General features: G+C 44.9%; 1 protein-coding gene and 1 pseudogene across 2 annotated transcripts in view; both read left to right on the top strand.

The window, feature by feature from the left end:
- LOC310800913 (deoxynucleoside triphosphate triphosphohydrolase SAMHD1-like) overlaps positions 1-25,314 on the top strand; it is a 30,287-nt gene extending 4,973 nt beyond the window's left edge. The window contains exons 6-16 of the mRNA XM_083664794.1: positions 34-104; positions 3,290-3,424; positions 11,620-11,720; positions 11,853-11,961; positions 12,067-12,158; positions 12,308-12,423; positions 12,958-13,097; positions 19,362-19,445; positions 19,625-19,729; positions 20,505-20,642; positions 23,902-25,314. Of these exons, the coding sequence (XP_083520920.1) occupies positions 34-104; positions 3,290-3,424; positions 11,620-11,720; positions 11,853-11,961; positions 12,067-12,158; positions 12,308-12,423; positions 12,958-13,097; positions 19,362-19,445; positions 19,625-19,729; positions 20,505-20,642; positions 23,902-24,042 (1,232 nt within the window). The 3' untranslated portion in view covers positions 24,043-25,314. The remainder of the gene's footprint in view (positions 1-33; positions 105-3,289; positions 3,425-11,619; positions 11,721-11,852; positions 11,962-12,066; positions 12,159-12,307; positions 12,424-12,957; positions 13,098-19,361; positions 19,446-19,624; positions 19,730-20,504; positions 20,643-23,901) is intronic.
- LOC310800914 (coiled-coil domain-containing protein 57-like) lies at positions 6,658-9,817 on the top strand (annotated as a pseudogene). Its single transcript has one exon. The product of its transcript is annotated as a coiled-coil domain-containing protein 57-like (transcript).
- Positions 25,315-27,452: the final 2,138 nt, after the last annotated feature.

Below are 27,452 nucleotides of genomic sequence, written 5' to 3'. Positions count from 1 at the left end.
ATCAGTAACATCTCCATATCCCTCTTTATCCAGGACATGGGCCTTTTTCCCATATGTTCGATGGCATGTTCATCCCCAGAGCGCGTCCAGGATTGAAATGGAAGGTGAGAAACTGTCCCCCTTATATATATTTTTTAATTTTGTTTCTATAGTCCCATGTCATATATTGGTCAGTGTTGAGGGGTAACACATTACTGTAATCACATTACAGTTGTCTGTAACGAGTAGTGTAAGGCGTTACGGCTCCTAAATCCAGTAATCACATTAGTTACTAAATCAAACACTGTCATTACTTGCATTACATAAATCCTTCAATCATCAGCAGGATCGGGATTGAATCTGCAGGATTCTGGAAAAAAACATCCAATGTTTCCAGTGCTTTTTAATGCACGATTGCGCAACACCACAGCTGACTGTTAAAAGCCGTTAATTGCTAGAATGGATGGACTAGAGGGACGGGGAGGAGTGATGATTGGTTAGATTTAGGCATGAGGAGTGACGATAGGATGTTTCATGTCAATCGGAGGCAGTCATCCCTCTGGCCGATCCATTGTAGCACCAACTTTCATAGGAGTTCGAGTCAGTTTGGGGGGGCTGTAGGGGGAGGGGGGGATGGCAGCGCTGTCTACAACTTTTGAGGGGTGGAGATACGCACATTACTTCACTCAAGCGATGTTAGTAACGCAAAAGTAATGTAACGAGTAGTGGAACGACTTTCGCCAGGGAGTAAAGTAATGTCACAATGCTTATGTATGACATCACTGACAAACACAGCACTGTCAAACTGGACTGGTTCAATCACAAACAGTATTTAACTGTATTAAGTTCTTTGATAAGTACTGCCACACAGTTCCAGCACTGTGAGGCTCTGATTGAAAGGGCTGAATGACCAACTGAACGACAAGACACATCTGCTGTCAATATGCAAGCTGGAACTGTTTTAAACCAATGTCCAATGTTAGATACTTCAGAAAACTATCTCTAGCAGCAAGGATATGCTAGATTCCTAAGAATCTATCAATCCACCAGAGATGGGCACTTGAGACTTGGTGACTTGGACTCGAGTCGACTCGAGTCCCTGTTTTGATGACTTGTGACTTGACTTGACAAAAACATAAATGACTTGAGACTTACTTGGACTTGGAAGTTAAAGACTCGAGACTTGACTTGACTTGAGAGGTGATGACTTGGATGACTTGTTTGTGTTTGTCTGTTTAAATAATTAAATCATAACATAACATTGTCCAAGTTTCTCTGTCTGTCCGGTATGCGTCAGTCAGTGCATGGCGGGGAGTGCAAGCTGGAGAGGAGACGAAGAGAGGAGCGTGACGGACAGCCGCTCATCCAATCACGACAATGCTATAAGGAGGAACATGACTGAGTGATCCAATGACAAATTGTCATCCAGTCATGCTCCGCCTTATAGCATTGTCGTGATTGGATGACTGGCCGTCAATCAATCATGTCACTGGATTGCACACAGCTGCGATATTCTTCAAACAGGCAGAAGGGACAGGGGCGGAACGTTTGATGTTGTAGTCTGGCTGTCAGTGTTTCACTGTTTAACAGTGATTGAGAGGAAATATTTATTAAATACTTTTGGCCAGCGCAGGCCCGTAGACTATCGGTTCGATCTGTAGACTGCGAGCACGCCAAGAGATCTTAAAATATTATGCACAAGCTTGCGCAACACGGTGGTCTCCAAAGTTCCTAATCATCCTACAACTCGTTCTAGTTGTGAGATGTATATATACCCCGCCTGAAAATGTGCTTTAGACTTAGGGTGTTAATTCATAAAGTCAATTTTAAATTTTTATTTTGGCCAACATTGAAATATTACAACTTGTGGTAAAAATTTGGTAAAAAGAAATATTACTATCTACCACTTATTTAGCTTCATCTGGTTGCTTCCTTGTCAACCACAATGCATATTGGGACATTATGCAAATGTAGCCTATGTGTCAGCCCTGGGTTGGAGGGGGGAGAGGTACATGTTGTCAGCTGTGTGTGTGTGTGTGTGTGTGTGTGTGTGTGTGTGTGTGTGTGTGTCAACAGGTTCAACAATGCTTTTCTGCACTACTACGTTTCCACCTAGCCTTGTTTATATTAATATGTTTTGATTGAGAAGAGGTAAATACTCTAAGTTTAAGCTATTTGTTTTTGTTTGATTACATTGTAGTATGGCTGTCAGCCTGTCACTAATTCACAGTTTAAAACTGACGTGGCAGATTTTTTTTTTTTTTACTGAGAAGCAGTTAAGAAATAAATAAGCGTTTATAAAGTTATTTGACTTTTGTTTGATTACATTTATTTCACTGAATATCAATGATTAGAATACAAATTAAATTTGTCATACTTTTTGAACGGGTTAGATACTGTAAATTGGCCAATAATATCACCACTATTAGACAGGTATTAATACCATGTCTTTTTTCTTTATAAACAAAGGTAAGACTGCAGTATTTGGGCGTGGAAAAAAAAAGTGACTTGACTTGGGACTTGACTTGCCTTAACTAGGGACTCGACTTGACTTGACTTGACAAAACCTGTGACTTGACTTGACTTGACTTGCCCAAAACAAAATGACTTGAGACTTGGACCGAAGTGACTTGGTCCCATGTCTGCAATCCACAACCACAGTAATAATCCAGCCCAAACATGCTGTTGGATTGTCCAATTATTTATTTATTATTTATTGTTTATTTTGGCTATTTTCTAGCAATTCGGAAGCTAAAACTTTAGTTTCACAAAGCTTGACCTGACCTCTCCGGTGTTCTTAAAATATGGTTTAACAAGAAGTTTTCAAAAAGCCAGAACTATGTAAGTGAACAGCATGGTGTTTTTTGTATATAATTAAACCAAGGCTGATCTGCTAAGCAATTCCTGTCAAATGACTAGTAAGCAAAACAGTTGTCAACTAAGATAGTCATTATTACAGTGTCCAGCCTGATAAGGTTCAGTGATAAGAACTCTTAGTCATGGTGTCATTAATACAATTTATCAAACGTGAGAGAGATAAGAACCATTCAAGTTTGTATCCTGGACTGTTATTGTCGTGGATAATTCTATATGAATATGTCGAAATAAATAGGACACCTTCTCAGTCGCTGTGAAGATATGAATCTGTTTAATTCTAACCACACATGAGCATTTATATGTGAGTATGCCTGTCATTGTAGTAAACTCTTAGATAAGCTCTTTCTGTTTGATTAGTGAGTCAAGACAATTTGAAATGGTGAATGTTCACGTTCTCATCTTAATATGCATCTGTGTGCCTGTTGTGTTGCAGCATGAGACTGCTTCTCAAGAGATGTTTGACTACCTGGTGAGTGATAATGGCCTGGAGCCGGTGATGAAGGATCATGGCCTGGTGTTGCCTGAGGACCTGATCTTCATCAAGGAGCAGATCGGTGGACCCGTCTCGGTCAGTCATTAACACACACTACAAATGTGTATAGACTTTTAAGCATTAGAAAAGTGTGTGACTTGGCTAAATTGATCTATGGTCAGGTTCCAAACCTCTCACCGTTCCCTCCGCTCCTCCACTAGTGTAGGACGCCTCGCCCCCCTTCACTACGGGGCTCAAAAGTCGTTCATCCCAATCGCGACTCTTCTCGTCCCTGGCACCTCAATGGTGGAATGAGCTCCCCCCTATGGTCAGGACGGCCGCTTCACTGCCAATCTTTCGTCAAAAACTTAAAGTCCCTGGAAACCAAAATCCACAAAAACGTTCTAACTATGTTATTTAGGGTCTTATGTTAGTAATTGTGTGCCTCCGAAATTATTATACATTACTTTCAACCCAAAGCCTTAAAATCGACACTTTTCTACAAGATTCTACAAAGTACTTCCTCATTGAAGAGAGCAGTCCGCGAGGTGCTAAAACGCAGGAGATTATGAGGTCATAAGCTCTATATAACCTTTGTACACGCGCGTTCTTTGCCCCCACAGCGCTGCTCAGTGTCTGTCTGTCTCCCTCCCACTCTGTGTGCTGTGTTCGTTCGTTCGTTCTCTCTCTCTCTCTCTCTCTCTCTCTCTCTCTCTCTCTCTCTCTGGACTAGTGAGAGAGAGAGAGAGAGAACGAACGAACGAACACAGCACACGGTGGGAGGGAGACAGAAGCGCTGTGCACTCGAAGTGGCAGAGCAGAGATTAGTCTCGTCGGCGGTGTGTAGAAACCTCTCCTCTGCCTGCTGCGGCGCTGCTGTGTGTGTGTGTGTGTGTGTGTGTGTGTGTGCGCGCGTGCAGACAGATAGACAGATAGACAGATGACCGTCAGTACGCTATGCGCGCAGCAACACGCGAACACACACACACACACACACACACACACACACACACACACACACACACACACACACACACACACACAAACCATCTCTCTCTCTCTCCCTCTCCGAGGAGAGGAGAGAGGTCTGAGAGAGGGAAATTTCCCTGCTGTAGACGGGACACGCCCACACAGTCCGCGGGAGAAAATACACTCTAAAAAATAATTGATTCTCATGACTTTTGCCAGGACTGTCAAACCTAAATTTATATATTTTGCGACGTTCATCATCGTTCAAATTTGGCTGGTGGCTTATTAACATAGGCTCCTGTGATGTGATGAACTCAAAATGCTAAATAATAAAGAAATATTTCTGGTTTCCAGGGACTTTAAAACACACCTTTCAGGCTCCACCTGGCCCCTTCTTGAACTAACATCTTTCTCTCTCTCTCTCTCTCTCTCTCTCTCTCTCTCTCTCTCTAAAAAAACAACAAAAAAACTTTACCACTATTTCTTCAGAAGTTGTAGCTGTCATAGACTGTGTTGCATAGTTGATTGCTCTATTGCTGACAAAAATGTGTTATTGTAAGTCGCTTTGGATAAAAGCATCTGCCAAATGACGTAATGTAATGAATTCGGAGGAAAAAGTCTGAATTTATGTCATCAATCACGCAATTGTGATGTCATCAGTGAGGGCTGTACAGTGCAATTATGTCACACATGCTATGAAATAATTTACAGCAGTAGCACCCATACAGTTTTGCGTGTGTGGAACTTAACTGTGACGGCAGTGCCGCCGCAGCGTCCAGAGACTATATGGCGCAGACAGCCTATCTTGTCAAAACATCTTGTTGTTCATCTTCAAATGACTCAATAATGACCTTTGCCAGACGAACGTTACATTCTGAACTCGCCGTCACTCGGAGACCAACATTAATGTTAGTGCAGCAGAGCAGTGCTCACTCAACAGTAACACATGAGACTGGCTGACCAACACACTGCAGCGCTGTGCAACTCTAAGGTGAAGAACTTAAAACTTGTGCTCAGTCCGTTTCACCTCAAAAACCCTACGCCCGCTCAACGACTTGGACAACGATGGCTTTCCCCACAACAGTGCAGCAGAGTGGCTGCTCTCTATACTTGCTGCTCTCCACTAAAATGTGAATAGCATGTTAACACTTTGAGTGCCACGGCCCTTGGGCAAAAGGTTGCTTGCTGTGCCACATAGGCCGCAATGCATTTTAAAACAGTCATATAATTTCTTTAATAATTACTATGTAAACACTGAACACGCACAAATAACGATGAGACTCTCTTCTATCACCTGCAAAAAAAAGTTTATTGATCCCATTTTCCGTTCTTTAGTTATGAGCCGGAGAAGATAGCTTGATTGAACGAAAAACAGACCTTTTTTTCTACGAGCTGAGATAATGAGCCTTTTGTGAAATTAAACATTTCAAGCACATCACTGACTCTGAAGCTAATTTTCTGATGTAGTCACACCTCAAAAATAATTTCCTTCAATAAAACAGTGAAGGCCAGGGAATTTTGTTTGGAAGAATAATATTTTTAGCTGCAACCAGCAGCGCTGGCCCCTGCGTGCGCTGCTGGTTGCAGCTTCTTGCTTCTGCTGGTGGGCATCGGATATTCTGGCTTGCGTTTGCCAACCCTGTCCTGCTGTCTGGGTCTGTCTGGGTCAGTGTTGTGTGCTGCTCTGCGTGCCCCACCTCCCCCCCTCCTCCTCCCCCCCCCCGTTGTGGGAGGGGTGTCTCTCTGCTCTGCTCGGCTCTGCTGTTTGCTCTGCGTGTGCTCAGCACTTGAAAAGTCCGCTAGATCCAGCTTTTTTACAGCCGCGTGTACCAGCTCCCATGCTTCCAGTTGAGAATAATAACAAATCCACGGCTGATCATGCGAATGGGCTGTTGCAGCGCACACGGAGGTGCTCAATTGTGATAGCAGATTGGCTGCTGCAGGGGCACAGCTAAACGTTATGCTTCAATGAAGCAGCTGCATACGGACGGATGCGATGCGATTTCCTTTTCCCCAACGACTTCTTCTGTGTGTTTTACTCCACGTTCTCTCATCTGGAGAGCGCTGTCACCACCTAAGGGTTCTGTAAAATAGGTTAGACACATTCAATAGCTCTCATATTGTAAGAGGCGATGTAAGAAGCTGAGATGGACACCCCCCCCCCCGTCAAAAAAACAATTTTGAGTTATTGACGCCATTTGGCGTCGCTGGCACTCTACGGTAAATTTCTAATGACGCCATATGGCGTCGCTGGCACTCAATGTGTTAACGTACCGGATGATTTCCATGGGAAGCGTTTACGTCACATGGAAGACAAGAGAAGAGGGTGTCAAAACTCCTAGGTGTATCCCAGTTTGACCATGCAGGCAGATGGGGACCTGGAGGCTCAGCTGGCCAGTAAGGAGAAGGAATGGAAGGAGCTCCAGTCTCTCAGGTTCCAGCAGCTGGAGAGCTCCCTCAAAGAGGCCCAGGACGAGCGCTCCTCCCTGAGGCAACGCTTCCAGCAGCTGAGGGAGGATTTCCAATTCAACTTGGCGGTCCTAGAGGAGAGAGACCCAGAGCTGGAGAGATACGATGCTGTGGCCACCATGTCACTGACTGTAGAGAGCAACAGACAGAAGGAGCTGAGCCAGCTGCGTATCCAGGTAGTCAAGCTGGAGGAGCTGAGAGGCCGGGAGGCCAAGGAGAGGGAGGAGGAGCTGAGGGCCGGCCAGCACCGAGCTGCTAAGCACAGCCTGCAGCTGGACCAGCTGCAGGGCTCTATGGCTGCTGACATTCAGAAGCAAAGGGAGGAGTATGAGAGGATGAAACAGGATCTGCAGCGCCGGATAATAGAGGTGGAAGGAGAGCTGGCCCTACAGAGACGGGAGATGACGGCAGACTTTGACAACGATCTCAGACTCCGGGAACACGAGTTCAACCTGAAAATGGATGAGATGCGAGGTGTGGTGCTGTCTCATGAACTCCACGTGAAGCTGCTGTCTAAAGAGATGGAGGTGCACTTCCAGGCCCAGGTCCAGGCTGTGGAGGCTCTGCAGGCCTCTGAGGAGCTCTGTCAACAGCTCCAAACCCAGCTCCAACACAGCGCCTGGAAGATTGGTCTCCATCCTTTTCAGCTTGTCCTCAAGCTCCTTAATCATGTGATCCTTGCCAGCAGTGAGGTCTGTAAACTGAAGAAGGAGGAGGATAACCACAACACGAGGATCTGGACCGGGCTCTGAGGGAGTGCGAGGCCCGGCTGGAGGCCCAGCGGCAGGCCCACACCCAGCAGCTGCAGACCGCTGAGAGACATGTGGTGAAGCTGCAGGAGGACATGGAGGTGATGGCTGCACAGGCGCGCCGGGCACAGAGCGACCAGCGGGAAGCGCTGGAACGGAGAGACAAGACTGCACAGAGGCTTCGCTCAGAGTTGGAGGTGACGCAAGTTGGCTGGGACAAGTACTGTACATCAGCCTCCTTGGCAACAGCCTCCAAGGAGGCTGTTGCCAAGGAGACGGAAATGCTGCCCTTGCAGGAGAGAGAGGCTAAACTGAGGGGTGAACTGGAGAGGAGCAGGGAGGAGGTGGAGAGATACAAGCTGCAGCTGGGCGCAGGTCTGGACAGAGAGAAGGCTTTAGAGCGGACGAGAGTCCAGTTGGAGCTGGAGTGGCAGAGACGCTGTGAGGACACCAAGGCTGAACACTACCTGGCCAGTGAGCAGCTCATACAGGGCCTGACCCAGGCCAGAGACCAGACCAGGGCGGAGCTGAGGGAACGAGACAGAGAGCTACAGGACCTGACTGTTACTGCGTTCTGTTACAGTGGAGAGAGACCAGGCACTACAGGGTTTCACACCAAACATGAGTGATCTGGCATCGGAGGAGATCCGTCGCCTGCAGCAGCAGAGCAGCAGCCTGAGGGCTGTGGTGGCCCAGATGAGGAAGGATATGGATCTCAGCCATCTCCCAGCCCAGCCTCCAAGCGGCCCTGTCATCTCCTCCACCATCCCTACTACCAGCATACAGGTGGCTAGTGGACCACCAGCACAGCCCACTGGCAACTCCTCTACAACCAGCACAGCACTTCCAGTTCCTCCAGAATACAGTCATGGCCTGGAGCAGGAGGTGTCACTGCTGAAGGCTCGGTGCAGACACCTGGAGGGACAGCTAGAGGGCCCTGTAGGACCCCTCAATCCAGCTGCAGCCACAGACAGACCTGTTGAGGCCCTGGCCCCCGTGGCTCTGGACAACACGTACCTACAGAACCACATCAGATCACTCAACGAAACTATTGGCGGTCTGCGTATGGAGAAAGTCAGCAACACTGCTGCCTTGAAGAAGCAGGAGGTGAGAGTGGCACATCTGGAGTCTGCCCTCTCCAGCCTCACGCAACAGTGCCATGCCAAGCAGGTGGAAGGGGAGGAGCTACGTCTGGAAGTGGCCAATCAGCGCAGGAAGGGGGTGTGTGAGGAGGCGGGTCTTCATCAGCGTTTGGCCGCAGTAGAGATGGAGCTGGAGGAAGTGAGGCGAGAGAAGGAGGAGTACCAGAAAGGAAATGTCCTCAACAACCTGGAGTCTGTTGCCCTGGGGAACCAGGTTTCGGCACTGAAGTTGGACATTGCTAGCAGGCGGGAGCCCATTGTGTGTGAACAGAGTGAGATGGTGCGACAGCTCCAGGAGGAGAACCTGTGTCTCCGGCGGCAGCAGCTGGCCTTGGGCCTGAGGTCTGCCGGTGTGCCAGGGGACGTGCCAGGTGGTAAACCAAACGCACCTCTCCTGCAGGCCAAGCTGAAGCAGGCGGCTCGCTGTATCGCCCGTCTGAGCAGGGAGCGGCAGCAGCTGATAGAGATGGGCAACCGTCTGCGAGCCCACACCACCACCACTGCTGGACTACAGGTCCCCCAGGCCTCTGTCAGACCAGTGCAGTCAATGGAGCCAGAGAGGCTCTCCATAGAGAAGCAAGGGGACCAACATGGCCGTCTGTCTGCTCTGGAACAGCTGCAGTACCAGCTCACCTCCCAGGAGCTGCAGTACGCTCAGAGGCAGGGGCCCTCCATTGTGGTTCAGCCGCTGCTCTCTGAGACCAACAGTGGAGGTCGGGCACAAACGTGGCTGCCAAACCCTGGACCCAGGGGCCCAAAGACACAGGTGGGCCTGAGCGTCCAAGGAGCAAAGTGAACACGCCTCCTCCACTCAGCCAATCCCCGAGCTCGCTGCTTCTGCACCCCTCCCGCCCGCCGGGCCCCTGATGTCAGCGGTGGCATCGGAGGGCTCGCTAAAGCAAGTGTGAAAGATGCTGGACCGAGGCCTCAGTCCGTCAATACTCATTGAAGGTGAAGGGGACCCGAGCACCAGGGACTTGGCTGAGCCCAGCGGCGCTGGAGTCCATGTCCATTTGAGGGTGCAGGGGGTCAGGGCCCCTATCCAGACACAGAGACAGGCCCAAGAGAGGAGGAAACCCACTAGAATGACATTACACCCTCACCCAGCCAAGACAGGCTGCAGGGTCAGCAAGATCACAAACCACAATATCAAGTGCTGATGGTCCGGATGGATGGACCAGTGAAGCGATGTGTGTTGAAGGGAGGGGAAGTGTGGAAGAACGTAGTGTTCTTGGACCATTGCATGAATGCCAATTCTGGCTAGGTAGAGGCTTTTTTTTAATAAAGTATAGCACACACCCAGAGATGCAGTGGTAGAGAACAAGTTGGGTAAGATATGAAGTCCAACAGGTGACCTTCATGAGACAAACATTGACACAGTGGTAAGGGACATCTGTGATGTTGAGTTCCAGCCCCTTTCACACAGTACACATCTCAATTCTTACCTGCTTCTCTTTAGCTACATCTCCTCCTTTGTGATTGGTATAGATTTATTAAGCCATTTAATAAGCTAAATTAATAAGGGACAATGGCTTTGACCTGCTTTCACCTTCATCTCAATAGAGCGCTTCATTAAAAGAGTCAACGGGAGTGGGAATCAAATACTGTAAACCTGACTAAAGCATCATCCTTCATCTGACTGACTCCCTACATGTATTAAAGTATTAAAAACAGCAAACAATGTACTGTGCCCAGTTCTGCCCTGATGGCAGGTCAGAGGAGCCTCTGTTGGTATGCAGAGTATGTTGGTAAGTAACAAGATGTTATGGTGTTATGGCAGGGATGGGACAACAATGTGCCATGGCTTTTCATTCCAACACTGCAGCAGATGACTTCAGTGATGACCAGAGATGAGGAACTAATAATGAACCTGCCTCTACTACTGTACCTCTATAGCCAATGTACGCATACCAACAAAAACACATCTAACCTGGCATCTTGAGAGCTGTGCAGAGATGATTAGTTCCTCCTCTCTGTCACTCTGGATGAATGTTTGCTCATCACAGAAATCACCTGCTTGACAGCATTGTTCTTCTTCACAATCCAGAGTAAATGATAACACCTTGATAACAATCTGGATCTGTACAGGCATACCTGCATATCTCTAACCTGCCATCTGTAGCAGGGATGGGCAGGTTACTAAGAAAAGAGCTTGCAAGTACAGCCTACTTATCTATAATAATCAAAGCAAATCAAAGCTCTATAATAAAAAATAAGCTATAGCCTACCATGCCAAGGAAGTATTACTAGAGACCATCTTGTGATGGCAAATCAGAGGCCAAAAGGGGAGGTGCTTGAGCACCTCCTGGGGTCTATCTGTGCATGGGCCTGGAGTTGTTGCAGAGTATACTGTATTTATTTGTGAGTGGCCTTATTGTTAACAAAATTAGCCTTGGTGATGTGTATGAAAATCTGTATAACTTAGGGTGCTTTACTGCTTTCTCACTGGGAACGATTGCTTTCGTTCCGTTCCGCACCCTGGAACGATTGCCTCCCCTCTCCCCCACTGGTCAGCTTTCACATTACAACATTTCTTCCGCGCTCGGAAACGGAACAGAGTGCACTTGCGTCATCAACTATGCCTGGAGTTTATCCTCGCCCGTGTGTTGTCTATGTGGTTCGGTTGGCTTCCACACTCGCAAGTGTTCCGTGCCCGGGCACGCCAAAGCGCTCCTCAGACCACCAAGTGTGCTCGGGAACGGTACCGGGGCACCAGTGAGAAAGCAGTTGATTGCCTTGGTTTGCATCCATGCAATCTTGTAGCTATACAACTATGTAGGGGGGAGCCTCCGATTGCCACCGGGTATTTCACACACTGTTCGAACCTAATTGTGTTTTTTAGAAGGGGATAATTGAACATCATTTTTGGCCAATTTTGACAGCCCTAATCACCAACCAGTCAGTTGCACCATTGGTTTAACCAGACTGTGTCTAATGCCGTGTTGTGCTGCTGTCTCCACAGTGGCCGTACAAGGGTCGGTCAGAGGACAAGTCCTTCCTCTATGAAATCGTGGCCAACAAAAGAAATGGCATCGATGTGGATAAGTGGGACTACTTTGCCAGGTGGGCCTCATTGATTAATTGTGATAATTCACTTTTGACCACGGACTGATGAAGAATTCATACGTGTGACCTGATCCGATATCGTTTTGATTATTAGTTCTCTTCATATATCTCTCACTGGTTTCTCCTCAGGGACTGCTACCACCTGGGCATCCAGAATAACTTTGACTATCACCGCTTCCTCCAGTTTGCCAGGGTGTGTGAGGTGGAAGGGAAGAAGGAAATCTGCACCAGAGACAAGGTGCTCACCATGCAAACAGGCCCCCACTTTCAGCTCTGATTTAAACAGCAATCCATTCCCATTATTAGTTAAGAAGACTGAACTAGATGTGAATTCCCTCAACAGGAAGTCGGGAATCTGTATGATCTGTTCCACACCAGGAACTGTCTCCACAGAAGAGCCTACCAGCACAAAGTGGGCAACATCATAGAGACCATGTGAGTGCTCTGCCTACATTAGTACTTTGGCAACATCTGATGTAGCTTGGTCTTGTGTCTTATGTAGCTTCTCGCCTTTGGTCTATGGTTCACTATATCTTGTGTGATAGATGTTCTCAAAAATGACATTTTTGGAATTGATTATCCAGGATCACAGAGTCCTTCTTAAAAGCAGACCAACACATCCAGATCGAAGGTTCAAAGGGGCAGATGTTCACCCTCTCCACCGCCATTGATGACATGGAGGCCTACACCAAGCTGACAGGTCAGTGGAGGCCACTACAGTATGTCCTCTTAGCTCATGTTTGTAGAACACTAAGAAACAGGGAGGAGATAGGCAAGATACCAGGATACGTTAAAAAAATTGCGGATTTAAAGAAAATATTTTCGATGTAGTCTCTCCCAATTCTAAATATATCTGAACCGTTTGGTTTGACGAAGTAAAACTATTTTTATCAGAATCAGAATCAGAATCAGAAAGACTTTTATAAGCATTTTACAAAATGTCTGGGAAAATAAATGGCGGATAAAAATCTCTGGTACAGTGCTGAAGCAGGAAGTAGGCGGTCACTTTGCCTCGCTATTGAGCTTCAGGTGAATGTCGTTGCACCTTGTGACGAAGCTCTATCAGTCCTCTCTACCCCTCTGTCTATTTTCTTGTGTTTTTACTGTCAACTCAATATGCAAACTTTTATCTTTAGGGACAGTAAAGTCCCAGCGAGAAATGTATGAAATGAATTACCTTTGTTGTCGTTAATTGATCTGTCTGACCGGTCCTCTACTCTGCCCAACCCTATAGACACTGTGTTTGAACAAATACTCCACTCCTCTTCCCCGGATCTGGCTAAATCGAGGCAGATTCTACGCAACATTGTCTGTCGGCGCCTGTACAAGTTTGTGGGTGAAACTCAGCCTAAGAAACCCATGGAGGAGAACCCGGTGTGTGCTCCTGTCTTCGTGTATACTTGTCCATTACGCTTGACATTTCATTTTTCACGACGTAGCGTGTCAGTCCCAAATTACAAGCACTTGTCCCGGGATCCTGGTAGGGATGGGCATTTTAAGTAATTTAAATATTCGAGTACTCTCTTAATTAATGAACGAGTACTCCTTTATTAACGTAATAGCGTCCTTTGTGCATAATGATATGGGTGGTCCGTGGCCGAGGGGAAACGAGCAGAACCAAACCTATTTTATCCATCTGTAACTGATCGCCATAATATTCATAACAAATGATCAGTTATCACAGTTAGTCATGTTACTCTAAATTCTATACATTTTAATCCGTATGACCTTTCCCCTTAAGCCACCCGTTTGAGTCATTGGTTCACATGTACTGTAGTTATGTTTGAAATATATAGCCTACTGGAGGACGTGACCACAACCCCCAACCTCCTGTCCCATCTGGTCACCCTAATGACATGTGATTTTTATGCCTCCACCGGCGATAGCCAGGCCGGAGGCATTATGGATCCGGGTTGTCTGTACGTCCGTACGATGTTTGTTAACGCGATATCTGAGGAATGCCTTGACGGAATTTCATCAAATTTGCCTCAAACATCGACTTGGACTCAAGGATGAACTGATTAGATTTTGGTGGTCAAAGGTCAAAGGTCAAGGTCACTGTGACCTCTCAAACGCCATTTTCCAGCTTGTTAACGCGATATCTCAGGAATGCCTTGACGGAATTTAATCAAACTTGTCTCAAACATCGACTTGGACTCAAGGATGAACTGATTCGATTTTGGTGGTCAAAGGTCAAGGTCACTGTGACCTCTCAAACCCCATTTTCCAGCTTGTTAACTCATTCAGGGCCAATGACGTCTTTGACGTGTTATCAGGAATAGCCCAGAGGGCCAATGACGTGTTTGACGTGTTTTTGTTTTTATGAGTGCAGCGCATAGTTGAAACACTTACCCAGCCTGTGACATAGTTTCGGGTCCCTAACCTCAAACTCAAGCCGACAGCACGTTATCAAACGCATACCGCAGCTGTTGTTTGAAATTAGGAAGAAGGTGGAAAGGAAACGCGCTTCCTTGTTGCAGAGGAGAAACGCCATTGAAATGCCCCCTCGCCGCGCTGCAGAGCTGATCGACTTGCTGCACAGCAGCGGACATCGAAACCGCAGTAGTCAAACCCGTGACCAACATGATCGATCCTGGTCCCTGGACCCCGTTCCTATGTGCCAGCCCGAAAGAGACGAGACGGAGTCACAACTGTGTGGAGGAGGAGAAGCTGTTCGAGGAGGAGAAGCTGTTCTCCTCCTCCACACAGCCTCGCCACATAAATGGCTTTCACACAGAGGGCTGCGTGCCCTCCAGTGTTGCTCCTGGCCAATCCCAGCGCCACAGGGCGTGGTTATTGCTTATCCTAAGTGGGGTTAGAAATCTAAAAGGGGGATCGTGTGTGTGTGTGTGTCTGTCTGTCTGTCTGTCTGTCTGTCTGTCTGTCTGTCGGTGTGTCTGTCTGTCTGTCTGTCTGTCTGTCTGTCTGTGTGTCTGTCTGTACACTCACTCACACTGAGCAAACTGTATTGTTGAATGTAAAAAAAGCACTTCATATTAGGGATGTCACGATACCAAAATTATGAGTTCGATACCGATACCTGCCTAAGTATCTCGATACCGATACTGAAACGATACCACGGCAAAAAACTAAAACATCAGGAAAAGTATTGGAATAAATAGAGGGGACAAAACATGGAACTTAAAACTTATTTTATTGATTTAACAAGGTAATGCACAGCCATGTAGTCATTTTACTACATGCTGGTAGTACTGCCACCACGTGTGGCGCTGAACATGCTAGAACTTTTATTATCTAGTGTAAAATTAACATAATCTCTCCTGTAAACATATTTTAAAGGAATGTCAACCGTTTAAACTTATAAATAATATAAATAAAATATATTTTCACACAGCTGCTACACTATTATAGCTATTTGTTTTATCCAAAAAAAGTACTCTGTACTTGCAGCTCCTAAGCTTCATTAACATGAAGTGCCTGATTTATGGTTAATCTAGTAATATATATTATTTTCACACATAAATGTAGGCTTATTATGTGGTGTATTCCCAGCCCCCCCCCCCCCCCCCCATACGTGTAGGCTAGGTGTTTTTTACAATGAATTCGTATATCATTAATAATTGGGATTATTGTAAATATTAGGATAGGTGAGATCAGATGACTGCTTACCATGTAAAAGCTTTAATAACACTGGCGTTGAGGACCATAGTGTTATTAAATATTGTACATGGTATGCAGTCATCTGATGTCCCCTCCCCTAAACGTTACATGTCATGACTTTCTCCTTGGCAGAGATCTGTGCTCCAGCACATTGCCTCGTGTTTCACTGTAAACGAGTAGGCTATTGTGACAAGCGAACTTTTTCAGTGAAACAAGTTCGCTTGTCACACAATACTCGTTGGACTTATTTGAGGGCATGTATGTTTATCGTTCACGTTCGCTAACCTGTCGGTCTTTAAACTCTTTGAACAGGTCGGGGTGCCTGTCGGCAAGATGTTTAGCCAGGTTCGATGTGTTTGATCCTTTCGCTTGCGTCACGTTGAAGCACCTTTTACACACTGGTTTGGATGTGTCCACGGGCTTGCCTTCGCTGTCGGCAACGTAAGCAAAATATTTCCATATTTCGCTTCGTGCATCTGCTTTTTCTACAAGCGTTGGTCGGCTTGCAAGACTAGAAGAAGCCGCTGCCATTTTCGCTGCGTCTGTCCTGTGTGTCGGGGTGCTGTAGTGAGGACTGAACGACTGTGGCCAGAGAGCGAGCAGAGAGGGAAGAGAGGAAAGTCGACACGCCCCCACATGAAGCAGACAGAGTCAGAGACGAGCTTTTTTTCACTTTTCACGAGTCACCATTGGTTCAAGGCAAGGCTGTGTTGCCTTCACGTGAGGTGGGAGACAGGCTCTCAACTGTAATGCCGCTGTGTCTCTCTCCTCCGCTAACAAACACCACGGTCGCACACTGACGCAACCCATGACATTTTTTTAAGTATCGGTACTAAATTAACGTGGTATAGTATCCTTTTTAACGGCAGGGAACCGCGGTACCATACTAATACCGGTATACCGTGCAACCCTACTTCATATATATATATATATATATATATATATATATATATATATATATATATTTTTTTTTTGTCATTTGTGTCATAATGAATAATATTTACATGTCTGATGTCAATACAGTTCAAAATAAAAGAATTGAGAGCGAGTTCTGCCTGATATTGTGTGCTGTGTACATAAATGCCATTTTCTGCAATTTCTTTTCTCACAGAGACTTTTTGGCTGAAAACAGGGTGTATATAAATGGCTATAAGTAGAGTACAGAACATGCTAAAAGCTCACTTTTTTTTTCCTGGTGAACCCAGAGACGTACATCTTCATTTTGAGGTATTGCAAATCACTCTGGTGCTAATAGATAATTTACTGTGGGTCTTGAAAGATGACCAACAATTATGAAAATCTTTGGCCTGTGCTAAATATTGGCAGTCCTAAACTGGCCCTGAATGAGTTAATGCGATATCTCACGAATGCCTTGACGGAATTTCATCAAATTTGCCTCAAACATCGACTTAGACTCAAGGATGATCTAATTAGATTTTGGTGGTCAAAGGTCAAGGTCACTGTGACCTCTCGAACGCCATTTTCAAGCTTGTTAGCGCAACATCTCAGAAATGCCTTGACGGAGTTTCATCAAACATCGACTTGGACTCAAGGATGAACTGATTAGATTTTCGTGGTCAAAGGTCAAGGTCACTGTGACCTCACGAATGCCATTCCCAAGTTCGTTAAAGCGATATCTCAAGAACGGCTTGATGGAATTTCTGCCAATTTGGCTCAAACGTCGACTTGGGCGCAAGGATGAATGGATTACATTTTGGTGATCAAAGGTCAAGGTCACTGTGACCTCTCCAACGCCATTTTCAAGCTTGTTAACGCCATATCTCAGGAAAGCCTTGACGGAATTTCATCAAATTTGTCTCAAACATTAACTTGGCCTCAAGGATGAACTGATTACATTTTGGTGGTCAAACTTCAAGGTCACTGTGACCTCATGAACGCCATTCCCAAGTTGGTTAACGCAATATCTCAAGAACGGCTTGATAGAATTTCTTCTGATTTGGCTCAAACATCGACTTGGACGCAAGGATGAACTGATTCCATTTTGGTTATCAAAGGTCAAGGTCACTGTGACCTCTTGAATGCCATTTTCAAGCTTGTTAACGCGATATCTCAGGAATGTCTTGATGGAATTTCTTCGAATTTGCCTCAAGCGTCCACTTGGACTCAAGGATGAACTGATTACATTTTGGTGGTCAAAGTTCAAGGTCACTGTGACCTCACACACCCAATTTCCAAGATCTGTAACGCAACATCACAGGAGCGCCTTGACGGAACTTCTTCCAATTTGCCTCAAATGGCGATTTGGACTCAAGAATGAACTAATGGCGGAGGCATAAGTCCACGTTGCGGTCGTTCTAGTTGAGAACTTGTTCAGGAAGCAGCACGTGAGGCTGGGTAAGCACATCACTGACTTTCGGTCCATCAGCACCGGCGCTGCCCAGGGCGGTGTCCTCTCTCCCTACTTCTTCAGTCTGTACACCAACAGCTGCACCTCCAGTCACCAGTCCGTCAAGCTCCTGAAGTTTGCAGACGATATCACCCTCATAGGGCTCATCACAGATGGAGATGAGTCGGAATACAGACAGGAAGTTGACCATCTGGTGACTTGGTGCAGTCAAAACAACCTGGTGTTAAATGCTCAAAAAACAATGGAGATGATTGTGGATTACAGGAGGAACAAAGCCTCACCTTCCCCCATCACCCTGGGTGACTCCCCAGTCAACACTGTGGAGTCCTTCCGCTTCCTGGGGACCATCATCAGCCAGGACCTAAAATGGGAGCTGAACATCAGAGCTCTCACCAAGAAGGCACAGCAGAGGATGTACTTTGTGCGGCAGCTGAAGAAATTCAAAGTGCCAAAGGCCATGATGGTGCACTTCTACACCTCCATCGTTGAGTCCATCCTCACCTCCTCCATCACCGTCTGGTATGCTGCTGCCACTCTCAAAGACATCAACAGACTTCAGCGCATCATCCGCTGCGCTGAGAAGATAATCGGATGCAACCTGCCATCCCTCCAGGACCTGCATGCAGCCAGGACACTGAAGCGGTTTCGCAAGATCATGGCTGACCCCTCCCACCCTGGCCACAAACTCTTTAAGACACTCCCCCACGGCAAGAGACTGAGGTCTGCCAAGACCAGAACCACCCGCCACAAGACCAGCTTCTTCCCAACCGCCATCAGCCTCACCAACAAGGCCCGGAAACCCCCTTCCGCCAAGGACCTCACCAACAACCCCCCCCCACACACACACAAACTCACTACCTCCTCCTAAACTCAACTGAACTCCCCCCCATAAAACTGGAACTCATACTGTATCTAATTTAATGCCTGTCTAACTGGGACTGTAAATTCCCTGCACATTTAATGCCTATTTAACTTAGCCTGTCAATTTAATGTACATTCAATGTAAAGTCTTATTTAACTCAGACTGTAAATTCATGTAAATCCAATGCCTATTTAACGTCTATTTAACTCAGTCTGTAAATCTCATGTAAATCCAACGTAAATTAATATTTATCATCCACAGAACACTTCACCACTCATATTGTATATATTTACTCGATTTGATTACACTTTGCAACTTTGTGATTGTCTTTAGTTTTCTTCCTACTTCTTATCTCTGTATATTGATGTGACTGCTACGCTGCATACAGACACTAAGACAAATTCCTTGTATGTAACTTGCATACTGTGGCAATAAAAGTGATTCTGATTCTGATTCTAAATATCATCCACACTTGGGTTATGTTTTGTGGTTGTACTTATTTAAATTTGTGTCTGCATTTCTTTGCCCTGCTCTCTCTATCTTTTTACATTGCCTGCATGCACACTGCAGCATGGATTGCATCCAGACTACATAGAATTCCTATCACAATGCGAACCTGACCACTCTCACATCTGATTGTGAATGATGTGATGATTTCTGGCCATCCGGGCCTGTCACTTAAAGTGTCCTGGCATGATGGAATAAGTCACAAGTCACCTGTAACCATAGCCTCTAAATATATAGACCTCTTACCCCTCCCATCTCTCCCCCCTTCCCCCTCCCTTAGGCCTGGGCACGTGACGTGGCCGAATCCAAGCCTCAGGGTTACACTCAGGATATCGTTCTGAAGGCAAAGGACTTTGTCATAAGCGTGAGTATCTAGGCTGATTTATTTTAATCTCCTCAAATTCATTTACTGATCACTCCAAAATGGGGAATTCACTTTTCTTGAGGTTTTGGGATTCACTGATTATCGTTTTGATTTCTAGACTCCCTTTTATGGTCTATACTTGTGGAGATAAAGAGACCTCTCTCCCTCATATCTTTTAGGTCATTGCGCTGGACTACGGCATGAAGAGCAAGAACCCCATCAATAATGTCCGTTTCTATTGTAAGAATGACCCTACCAAGGCCTACCAGATACGGAAAGACCAGGTCAGAGCTAAAGCAATGACCACAAACATTTAAATGTCTTTTTTTGCATGAGCTATTTGTAGCTTTAAATTGTTGTTTGCTCAATTGTATTTGTATGCCTCCGCCGATGACAGCCATAGCTGGAGGGGTTATGTTTTCGGGTTGTCCGTCTGCCCGTCCGCCCGTCCATCCATCCAATCCATCCATATATCCAATTCTCGTTAATGCAATATTTCAGGAATTCCTTGAATGAATTTCTTCAAATTTGGCTCAAACATCCACTTGGACTCAACGATGAACTTATTACAATTTGGTGGTCAAAGGTCAAGGTCACTGTGACCTCACAGAAGACGTTTTATTTTATTTTAGCCATAACTCTTAGGAATTCAGATGCTAATTATGACAACATTTCACACATACAGTCTGATCAAATGAAGTGGACATTTTCTATCCAAAAAGTAAAAGGTCAACTTCACTGTGACATCATAATGTTTTGCTGAGAAAACGACCTTTTTCAGACACAAAAATCCTTCAAATTGACCTAATAATCACATTAATTATATTAATTTGGACCCCAAGATACTTGTATGAGTCCAGTCCACCCTCTTCACTTCCTGTCGGCTAGAAGACACCAGGACAAGGGGTGTCCTGTTCCTCTGGTAGTCCACCACAAGCTCATTGGTTTAGCTCATATTGAGCTTCAGGTGATTGTCGTATTGTGTGACGAAGCTCTCTATCAGTCCTCTGTACTCTTGTTTGGGCCTTAGAATGGACACTGTACTGTCATTCCTGTTAGGTGTCGAAACTTCTGCCAAAGTGCTTTGCGGAGCAGTTGATCAGGGTCTACTACAAGAAGACTGATGAGAGGAGGCTGGAGGCAGCCAAGAAGTACTTTGTCCAGTGGTGCATGAACATGGATTTCTCTAAGCCTCAGGTATATGCACAAGTCAGATGCTAACATGTACTGAATTGTCAAGTTTTGCAATGTCTGACCAGGGGTGGTGTTGATAGAGGGGATTTTGTCCAATCATCCAGTCGTTCAGGGCTGGACTGGGACCAAAAAAGCTACCTGCCATGTGTCAGACAGGCCCACAATTTCGAATCGGCCCAATTTTTCGAGCTCGCGCTCGCTTCGCTCACGCTCGCATGGGTTGGGGATTTACTTATAAAGCCACATGTTATGACCCGGTCTAGGGGTTTTAGGTGTAATGATGTTGCAGCATTGAATAAACGTGCCCAGTGAGAACTCAACGTTTACTTATTTAAATAGACATAAGTACAGTACTAAACATAACACTGATTTTTTAAAAGTGCAGACATTTCAGTCGCACACTGTGCGTCTCAACAGCGCAGCATGTCAGCATGTGTGTGCGCTCAGGGGCCGCGGAAGGCGGAAGTAGGTCGGGCTCAACCGCAAAAATTAGACTAGACTACATCAGACAACAATATTAAACTTTTTGAAGTTTACTCCATTAGTTAAATGAAGCTTATTATCGGAGACAGGTGAGTTTAGGCTATTTGCATAGGGCCGTGCGGCGCTGTCCCTGCTACTGAAATGGAGCGGAGTTGTGGTTATAGCCTATATCAATCCGATTCCGATATCAATCAATTAATTAATCAAGCATCACTTCGATTCAGCCTCGTGGTTTAAATAGTGCTACTACTACTTTGCGAACAGGAGGGATAGAATAATACACATATAGTAGTGAAACACAAAAAAGCACCAGCTGATGCTGCACCTCGGCAACACACACTTTCTCCCCTCTCTCCTCCTCCACACACACGCCAGACTCACCATATCTTTCTCTCTCTATCTCTTTACATTCTGCCAAAGAACTGCGTCCTCTTGTCGTTGCTCTGGACCAACTCCCTTGCAATCACCGAAACATCCACTTTGTCCAAATAGTCCTTGTGTGTATGGCCGCACATCAGGCTATTAAGTCTTTTTTGTGTCATTGTTGATCGCATATAGGTCGTTGATCACATAATATATATCAATCAATAGGTCTTTAAACGACGGAGGAAGAAAGACCTCTCGGCGCTGGATAGACGACACGGGGATTGTATAAAACAACTTTAACAGTTTGTGTACATCTGGCAGGAGTGTTTTTGCCACAGGTGTATTGTTCATTGCTGACACAACAGATGACACGGTTAGGGGTTTGCCTGCTTCCTCCTCGCCCTCCTCGAAAAGCTTGATTGTGTCTGGCAACATATCAAGCTGTGTGCCGAGAGAGTCAACATTCAAATCCTTCTCGTAGAGACACAGAATAGCAGACGAGAAACTGACCTTTTCCCCTTCAGCTGCAGACACAATCAGGCGCTCCAGGGCAGCTGCCACATGCAAGTCTCTCTGCACAAAACGACGGTCCAACTCCCCAAAAGTAGGTCGGGCTCAAGCCCTACCGGCCCTATAGGCTCCGCGGCCCATGTGTGCGCTGCTCTCTAAGCAGGGTGTGTGCGTTGTGCACCCGCCTATACAGAGACACATAGCCTATTACTATCTTGCACATTGTGGAGTTAGAGGGAGCACCAACAACATCTTTGAACAACACGTCTGTTAGCAGAGTGGGTTAATGCAGCAGTTCTCGCGTGCACTCCCAGAGCAGCAGCAAGACGGAGGAAATAAATATAACACGAGGAACAGTTTCTCTTTCTCTCTCTGTGGTTCTTCTCCCATGGAGCTGGGTCAGAGACACACACACATACATACGTTTTCCGTGCATGTCATTGGCTGTCACCACCTGTGTTGCCTTCAGGTAACATCCTAAATTACAATGCTATACATTAGCATTGGTTAGAGGGCCACTCCAGAGACCAGAATCATTCATTATTGACGCCTGAATGGGCCGCTACCGGCCCAATCAAATACATAATACATACTTTTTCACCAACCTGACCGGCCAACTACCCAGCGGCCCACCGGCCATCGCACCGGTAAGAATACATTGCAGTCCAGCCATGCAGTCGTTCTGTTTAAAGGTCTTGTTAACTGCTGTATACGAGGGATCGGCCGATCAACATTTTGGTAAACAATTCGCTTCAAAATAATTCCGGGTGGAAACAGAGTACACCAGAGTGAGGAGTGAAAGTCGCTGCCATGACAGTCTTATCGCATCGATAAAAATTGTATATTAGAGCCACAATATATCAACAACTAGCCAACAGATATCAAAGCTGGTGGGCTTTATGGAAAGTGAGTCGAACATGACCGTCAAACTGAACAACCGTCAAACTGGTTGTTCAGTGGCGTTTTATTGCCATGTATGTTCCAGTGCCTAGTGCGGGTGCATGTATTTACATAGGCGGAAGGATTTGCGCATAACACCTGGAAGTCAGGTGTTTGTTGTCGTTGTGACATCACACTGATTCCTCGTATAGGATCCTGGGCTTCAGCATCCCCCCTAAAACCTGTTGTCGCAGTTATCCTCAATTCATATGAACATTTGAAGTACCGGTATGTTATATTAAAAACTCTTAATTACTTTTACTACCTGGAAAACACAGTAGGCCTATATTTAATGGTGACATCAGGCTGGACTAGTAGGTGTAAATATACATTTATAACTTAAACAAAAATCCCAATCCTCTGTTCTCCTCCCATGAAATAAAATTGTCTTTCTCTCCCTGGATCATGTTCGATTGTTTTAGACTTTTAAATGCTCCCTCACTGCGTTATGTCCCTAAACTAAATGATTACCATTACCCTTCAGTAATGTTAAATTGTGTTCTTCTTCCCTCTAACTCACTTCATAGAGACACTGCGTAACGCGTCATCATTCAGAAACCACGCCCAAGACGGGGGAAAACACAAACTCCTGTCCAATCCTGGCGTTCTCCTATGTCACGTGCATGGTTGCGTGTTGCACCAAAAGATCGTATATACGGAAGATGAACACTCCAATTTACTTCTTGACAGCTAGATCCACATTTTTCTTCTCGCCAATTCTCAATGGCTTCCTTGTTTTGCTCAGGAGTACAAAAAAACTTTAACTGGCGATTTTTTACATTTGTTGTCTGCGCAGCTCACCACACAACAGCTTTTAGCTATGTTTAATTCAAAGAAAATGATGCTGGTGTGTGGAAATGAATGGAGCTTTTCCCCCGTGATGGGCGTGGCCTATTACATGCAATGTCTCTATGGTATGCAGCTCTTATTCACACTGATATGTTTGTATGATTTTTGCACTCAGGATGGAGATGTGATCGCACCTGAGCTGACCCCTCTGAAAGACAGCTGGGCCAAGAACATTGAGGATGAGAGTGTTGAAGATGACGGTGCACGCATCAGCGGGCAACAGAAGGCCAAAATCAAACGCAGTTTTGAGTTCTAGGAAGAGGAAGAGGCCTAAAAAGGGACAGGTTGGTTAAAGGGACAGTCTGTTACTTTAAGTGAAATTTTTTATTTTTCTACAAGGTGAGTGTGTTGATGAGCACAGCAAGGATGAGAAGTACTATTTGAAGTACTGAACACTGTTTTTTACTCCAAATAGAAGACACAGAGATGCATTATTGGATATTGAGTGCCTGTACTTCAGGGTTTGAGCCCTGTCCGCATGCCAAGGATTATTTATACCTTTGTTTTATTTAGATTTTTTTTTTATCTATTTTATTTTACATTCCCTTTCCGTTGGCAGTTGTATTTGTCACATTTTAAGTTCTAACCCACTATCATCTGATCATATCATTACGGGTCAACATACAGTAAGAAAAATATGAGCGTATAATGTGAATGTCAAGGAAAGCTCTGTCTTTCTACATCCTGTACCGGTATGTGTCTTCTTCAATCACACAATTTTATTATTAACCATCATAAGCATGCAGTTGTTACCAGTTAAAAGTTACTCTGGACCTATGCTCTACTCTGGACAATCAATTATGCTGTCTAAACTGTTTTATTTCAGGGCAATGTGTTTTTACAGCATGCACACCAGCTGATATGAATCAGGTTATTGTTTTATTCAGCTAGCAGCTATATTTTGTTTTGTTTGTTTTTGCGCAACTGCCAAGCTTACAAAAGATCTGTAACTAATCAGCAGGAGGTCATATGAGCATGGTGGTGCGTCAGAAAGTAACTTCATTACAATATGGGTAATGGAGTCTTAAGTTGAGCATTTGATTTGTGTTTTGGGGATTTAAAGCATATAATGTTATTTGGTTTGTACATGTGAATTTATTTTTGGAATTTTATATTTTACAACTTATAATTAATTAACTATCGGTTGGGGATTCTTTATGGTTGCTGTGACATATGTTGTGCTTTATTTTATTCACAGTAAGTTCAACTTGCAAGTTGCCCATTGCTTTCTCCAATTTAACCATCTCTACCACTGCAGTTAAGGCATATTTTGGATGCCATTCATTCACATTGTTTTCTTCTCCCCAAATGTATCATCAAATGATCATTGCTAAGCTGTTTGATCAAAAGGCTGCTTTGTTTTGTTATACTCATTGTGTATAAAATAATTATATTTTTGAAAGACGGTAAAAGGAAACCTTAACTCATTGGGAGATCCTGTCTCTTTAAAAGGGTCTGTAAACAGATCGTGGCTGTCCATGGTTTGAAAATAAAATTCCCTTCCCTCAACACCAGAGGGCAACATGCACTAAGTCTCTTGATCGTTATTCCTTTGCAAAGCCTTCTCAAACAGTTCCCTTTATCACCCAAATGCTTGGGTGACCCAAGCAGTCCAGCATGCAGCAATGAGTGTTTTGCTTCAGAGAGAGAGAAAATCCATATGTGAAAAGATAATCAGGTGTCATTGAAATAATATTGCCTTGGACACACAGCTGACCAATACATTTCCTCTTTTCTGCGACAGCTGTCAGTCATGTAGATGCAGTGTAAATATTTGCTACAAGCACTCCTGTGTGGATTGACTGTTTTGAACTGTCATCAGACCAGAAGTAATTTTTCCAACACGAACAGATTGGGGAAAATAGCTTACTTTAACAAGCCAGAGAAAGTTGCCAGGACTCGGACTTCATGAGCTGACGAAATGGATAAGATAAGTTTAGAGGTCCCACTCGGTATAGGTTAATACTCTACTTACTTTAGTTTATTGGTATTTAGATGACGCCTTTATCCAAAGCGACTTACAGCATGGTCATATACAGCACACAATAAAACATGAATAGAAAAACAATAGTAAAAATAGGAGAAGCCAATATAAAAGGGGAGATTATATTATTAATAGAGTAATTTATTTTCATCTCACAACTATATAGGCTAGCTATAGCCTATATTATTTTCTATTGGAAAGCTGCAAGTACAACCATGGCTGAGACAGAAGCAAAATGTCTCACCAAATTACAAGTCATTTACTCACCACCAAACATCCTCTGATGTGCAAGAACAAGCTCATATTTGGGTGATCTATGTCTACTAATGAATGAAATAATATGTCGTTAGTCATTGAAATGTAGTTACCGGTACTTGTTGTAACCAAGGGTTTAGTGAGTTGACATTGCTGATCAAAATCCTGTTACATCCAGTTTTCCCAACAGTCCTTAACGGTCACAGTGTTTTCTGTCAATGAAAGTTAAACTGTTTCAGCAGTGGAACGCCCCGAGGCTACTAAACTCCTACCTCCACCGCTTCTTTCACCTCATTGACTTCTGACAATGTCAGATTGCATTGTTGTGTGTGTGTGTGTGTGTGTGTGTGTGTGTGTGTGTGTGTGTGTTTAACGTTATCCAGTGCACAGTTGGTTGCTATTTACTTAGAGGGAATACTGGGAGGAAACCCAGCCTGAATGAATGAATTCAACAAAATAAAAAATACAATACACTACTAGGCATACAGTATAAAATAACTCATCTAGGATATCACAATAAAGTCGTTAAACTTATTTCTATTTTGGTCCTGGGGCTTTGGAGAACTGCTTCTCCCCTTCAGGACCTTGAGTTTGATGTCTCTGGTCTAAAAGTCTGGATTAGACAATCTGGGCTTTAGGTGTGGAGAAATGAATGGCTATGAATTAATATTTAATCACTGACTATGCACTCAATCTGCCGACAGTCATAACATAACCGATAACGTGCGCCGCATGTCATCACCTCTCTCTCTCCACACCTTTCCTGCCTGCCTACTGTCCTATCTGAATGAGGCAAAAAATGCCCCCCAAAAAAGGAAAAAACTTTATCCTGCAGCATGTCTACGAAAAATTATGTTAGCATGTCACTGTATTGGAAATGACTATTGAATTGAATGCTCCTTTATTATAATATTGCTTAGTATTCCTCCTGATATTTATTGATGTTTTGCTGGATTGTCACAAGTCATCTGTAAAAGCTGCCTGAGGCTACTTTGCATTACGAACTCAGGCGGCAGTGAGAGGCAACTGCATGGACTTTAGCCTGAAAGTTTGAAGGACTTCATTACCCAGAAGTCATGTAATGTGTTTGACTTAAACGTCTTCTGCTTAGTGGCCGACTCAGCTATCATTTTGAGTCCAAGCTTTCTCTGGATGGCCTGTCCAGTTCCCGCCAGTGTCCATGTCCAACATGATGTTTGGTCAAATGGGGTTAGTGGGGATGGGGAGTTTGAATATCAATATCAATATATATATATATATATCAATATCATCCCCCCCATCAATAACCTGTGAAAGTTTCAGGTACTTTGGATCTTGACTGAGAGTCTGTGACTGTATTTCTGAACAGACTGAAATTTGCCTGGTGAGGCAATTAAATTCTTCTTTGCTTAGTTTAACGGCAGTTGGCAGACAATTCAATTCAAAAA

The sequence above is a fragment of the Poromitra crassiceps genome (assembly GCF_964638095.1).
Source record: "Poromitra crassiceps genome assembly, contig: HAP1_SCAFFOLD_132, whole genome shotgun sequence".
NCBI classification, from domain to species: Eukaryota; Metazoa; Chordata; class Actinopteri; order Beryciformes; family Melamphaidae; genus Poromitra; species Poromitra crassiceps.
The sequence above is the reverse complement of the archived record's forward strand: the minus strand, read 5'-3'. Positions and strand labels throughout refer to the sequence as shown.